Here is a 3,270-nt window from a genome sequence, read left to right on the forward strand (position 1 = left end):
GAGGTTTCCGCCCCCCGCCACTACTGTCCTCCTCGATGGCGAAGGAGTTGGTGCCCAATATCGGCGTGGAGACACTGCCGAAGGTACAGGGCCCGGGCGAAACGACTGCCTGGAAGTGCTTTAGGCAGACGCGGAAGAAAGTCCGGCAGCCGGGCTCGCACGGCCTCCCACTGGCCAAAACGCCGCGCTCGTTGGCGAACTCCTGCAGCTGCAGCTGGAAGACGCCAGAGCCGGCTGCGCGCTATTTTACCTGCTGCCAAAGTGCCACCAGCAGCAGTAGCGCCCAGCCGGAGCTCCGGGTCGCAGCCGCCATTCCCCGGGGCGTTGCGCGCTCCTCTTGCGGGCCCTGAATCTGCTTCTGTCAGGGATGCTGCTTTCCCGCGCGTCTGCCTGCCAGTGGGATCCCTGAAAAGCCGGCTGCTCTTAGAACGCTCCTCCCCAGCCGCCTCCGCGCTAGCTCCGCGGCAGCTGCCTCGTAGGTAATCCAGGTGAGGGCCACAGGGCGGCGGCCGCGCTAAAACGTGTTCTCGGGCTAATACGGGGGCTGCGCCGGCTACGGCCGGGTGCGCGGCAGCGAAGAGCTCGGGCTGCGGCTGTCTGCCTCGTGTTTCTGGCCTGCGCGCAGCGCCGCTACTGAAACCTGAGCGCTCCGGAGCCTTCCTTATATATATTGGCTCTTCTTATCGCCGCCTGTCACTCAGACACTCATGGTCAGTCTCCCCTCCCCTCCCGGCCTCTAGCCGCTACAGTCCCGGGGCCGACCGGAGGGGCCCGCCGCCCCTCCCAGTCCGGAGCAGGTTCCGCCCCTCGGTTTCTCTCCCGGCCCCCGGTCCCCGGCTCTATGCGGATCAAAGTGACCAGTCCACCCGATCGCCCGGCTAAGGGCTGAGACCCCTGCTGCCTAAGGACAGGGGGGCGGCCAGGAGACTGGGCGGGAGGTAAGAGGGCGGTTCCCGAGTGGTCCTGGGGGCGGGGACACTAGGGAGTCCCCGTAGGCGGTGCATCGGAGGAGTGCTGTGACTCGCAGTCCTTCAGCAGGTAAAGAATTTAAATCCCAAAAGCGAAAATTAACACCAGGGGACGCAGATCCACCACTTCTTCCCGGAGCTTCCGAAGCTCTCGCCTCGTCTGCCTCCAACCTTTGATCGCCCACCCACCAAGCGTCCCTAGCGCAGCGCGGAAGCCAGGGAACAGCTCGTTACCCTCTGCTCCGGCCGCTCTGAGCAGGGAACCCGGCAGAGCGTGCCGCCTCTGGTCTCGCTTCCAGCACCTGGTGGGCGTCTCCCTCTCGCCTGCGGGGCGTGCCCAGCGCGTGCCAGCTCCTCCCGCCCAGACCCCCGCCTGGCTCGGCTCGTGCCAGCGCCAGGACTCGCTAGTCCCCGAGGTGGGGGAGGCGGAGCGTGGTCCCCGAGGTAGGCGAGGGCGCGTCTTCAGCTGTATGGTAATAAGGCTCCGGCCCCTCCTTCAAGGTCTGCTCACCTGGTCCCGCTTCAGCTCCCTCGCCCCCACTGCCCACCCTCGCGAGCCGTCACCCCTAACTCCCCGCCCGCGTCCTGTCGCTTCGCTGGGGCAGGGAGGAACTCTCCTGACTCCAGAATTGCTACGGGCCACTGGAGAGTGCGGGTGGGGGCTGAGGCCCGGCAGCTCCAGGCCTCTCCTAGGGTGGCTGAGGGCTGGAACTGCAGGCGCAGGAGTTAAGTTTCGGTCGGCCTCAAGTCTCGCCCGCGCGCTCTCCGGGTGGCCTCCTAGCTCCTCGCGCCGGGGCGCAGCTGCTTTCCCAGAACCCAGCACGATCCCTGGAGGCCGCGGACTGGGGAGGGCCGGCTTCGCCCAGTCTCTGGGGTGCCGGGGATCTCGCTCTGCAACGCCGTGGGCGGCGGGGCCCTGTGGCTTCAGCTGTCAGCCATTCGCACAGCGATGGCTGTTGCTGGACGATAAGATCAGTGCAGGGGGAGCGGGGACGCGGTGTGGGCCCCTGGGAGGCTGCGGCGGTGTGTGTGGGGGTGCAGAGCCCAACAGCTGCCAATGCCAAGCATGGTCTGATTTTTTTTACTTGGGTGGTGGTGGTGGAGGATGGGGGGGTGAGAAACAAGAGGTTGTGAGCGTGGGTTAGGGGAGGGACGAGGTGAGACGGGCACTGGGGTCCCCCACGCAGGCCACCCCTCCCAGCCACCATCTGGTGCGAGCTGGTTGGCGTGGGGAACCGAAGTGGAGTGGGGGCCCGGCAGATGGGCCCAGGCTGCGCTCAGAGTTAATGTAGGTTATGGGCTGGCCGAGTCCCAGGCCTGAGGGAGGGGGGGAGCTCCGGGTGTGCCTCGCAGCGATCCTGGCAAGTGGGCTATCAGATCCTCTCTCAAGCACTCTCTGTGGATCTGCCTAGGATGCCAGAGGGTGCTCCTTGCTCTCCTAGATCTGGCATCCAGCCCCATCTAACTCTGTGGGCTCCCACCCACAAATCCTAGTCTCGTAAAAACATGCTCTTTTTGTGGCACAAGCACATTTGCCTGGCCCTCAAGGGAGATGCCTTCTCCCATGTGGCATCTGGTATTAATAGTGGTAGACCTGAAACTATTCTCTACCCTCAGGCACACCCGGAATACTTTGCAAGTGACCAAGGAACAAACAAATATGATTATCTTCACAGACAGGCAATGCAAGGGATCCCAGAGATGTAGAAAGCCCCTGACCCAAGGAAGAAAGAGTTAAATTCTCCTCAAAAACACCTGTTTGCTGGGAGCATCACCCCAGAAGCTCCATTCCTGGCCGGGATGCCACCCTGGTCCTGGGTACCTGCTTGGAGATCTAACCTGGAGAGGGTCCCACTGTGAGCAGGGCATCCCAGGGCAAGGGCCCTAATGTCTCTGGAAGTCCTCACTGAGCTGGAATTCATCTTCTCCCAAATGTGACTTGAGGGCAAAAAAATGTAGTGAACATCTTGTGGGTTCAAAGGAGCAGGGGTCTGTGAGGCAACAGGAGGCTGCAGAGACTGTAGGACTACACACCCATGGAAGTCTGCTAATGCTACCCCTGAGAGTCGGCACAGACCCCAGGCCTGACCGACTGGGCTCCCGCTGAGCAGAAGCTCCTTGTTCCCCTGAGTATGATGGAGACTTGGGCTCTGGCAAGGACCACGGCCACTGCCCGCAGAGGCCTCTACTCCTGCTGTCCCCATGGCTTGGCCACCACACACAGTTCCTCCTGGCAGGCCGGACCAGTGCCCTCAGACGACCCCAAGTTATTGGACACACAGGAGCCCCACGGAGCCTCGGA

The 3,270-nt window shown here is 63.3% G+C and overlaps 1 protein-coding gene across 1 annotated transcript in view; it reads right to left on the reverse strand.

The window, feature by feature from the left end:
- Positions 1 to 2,890, reverse strand: part of Dll4 (delta like canonical Notch ligand 4) — an 11,471-nt gene extending 8,581 nt beyond the window's left edge. Inside the window, exons 1-5 of the mRNA XM_019207557.2 lie at positions 2,876 to 2,890; positions 1,480 to 1,896; positions 1,158 to 1,434; positions 342 to 640; positions 45 to 241 (exon numbers count right to left, since the gene is read on the reverse strand). Of these exons, the coding sequence (XP_019063102.2) occupies positions 45 to 241; positions 342 to 640; positions 1,158 to 1,434; positions 1,480 to 1,896; positions 2,876 to 2,890 (1,205 nt within the window). The remainder of the gene's footprint in view (positions 1 to 44; positions 242 to 341; positions 641 to 1,157; positions 1,435 to 1,479; positions 1,897 to 2,875) is intronic.
- Positions 2,891 to 3,270: the final 380 nt, after the last annotated feature.

Source organism: Fukomys damarensis, unplaced genomic scaffold (genome assembly GCF_012274545.1).
Source record: "Fukomys damarensis isolate Sample0158 unplaced genomic scaffold, DMR_v1.0_HiC HiC_scaffold_17, whole genome shotgun sequence".
Classification (NCBI taxonomy): Eukaryota; Metazoa; Chordata; class Mammalia; order Rodentia; family Bathyergidae; genus Fukomys; species Fukomys damarensis.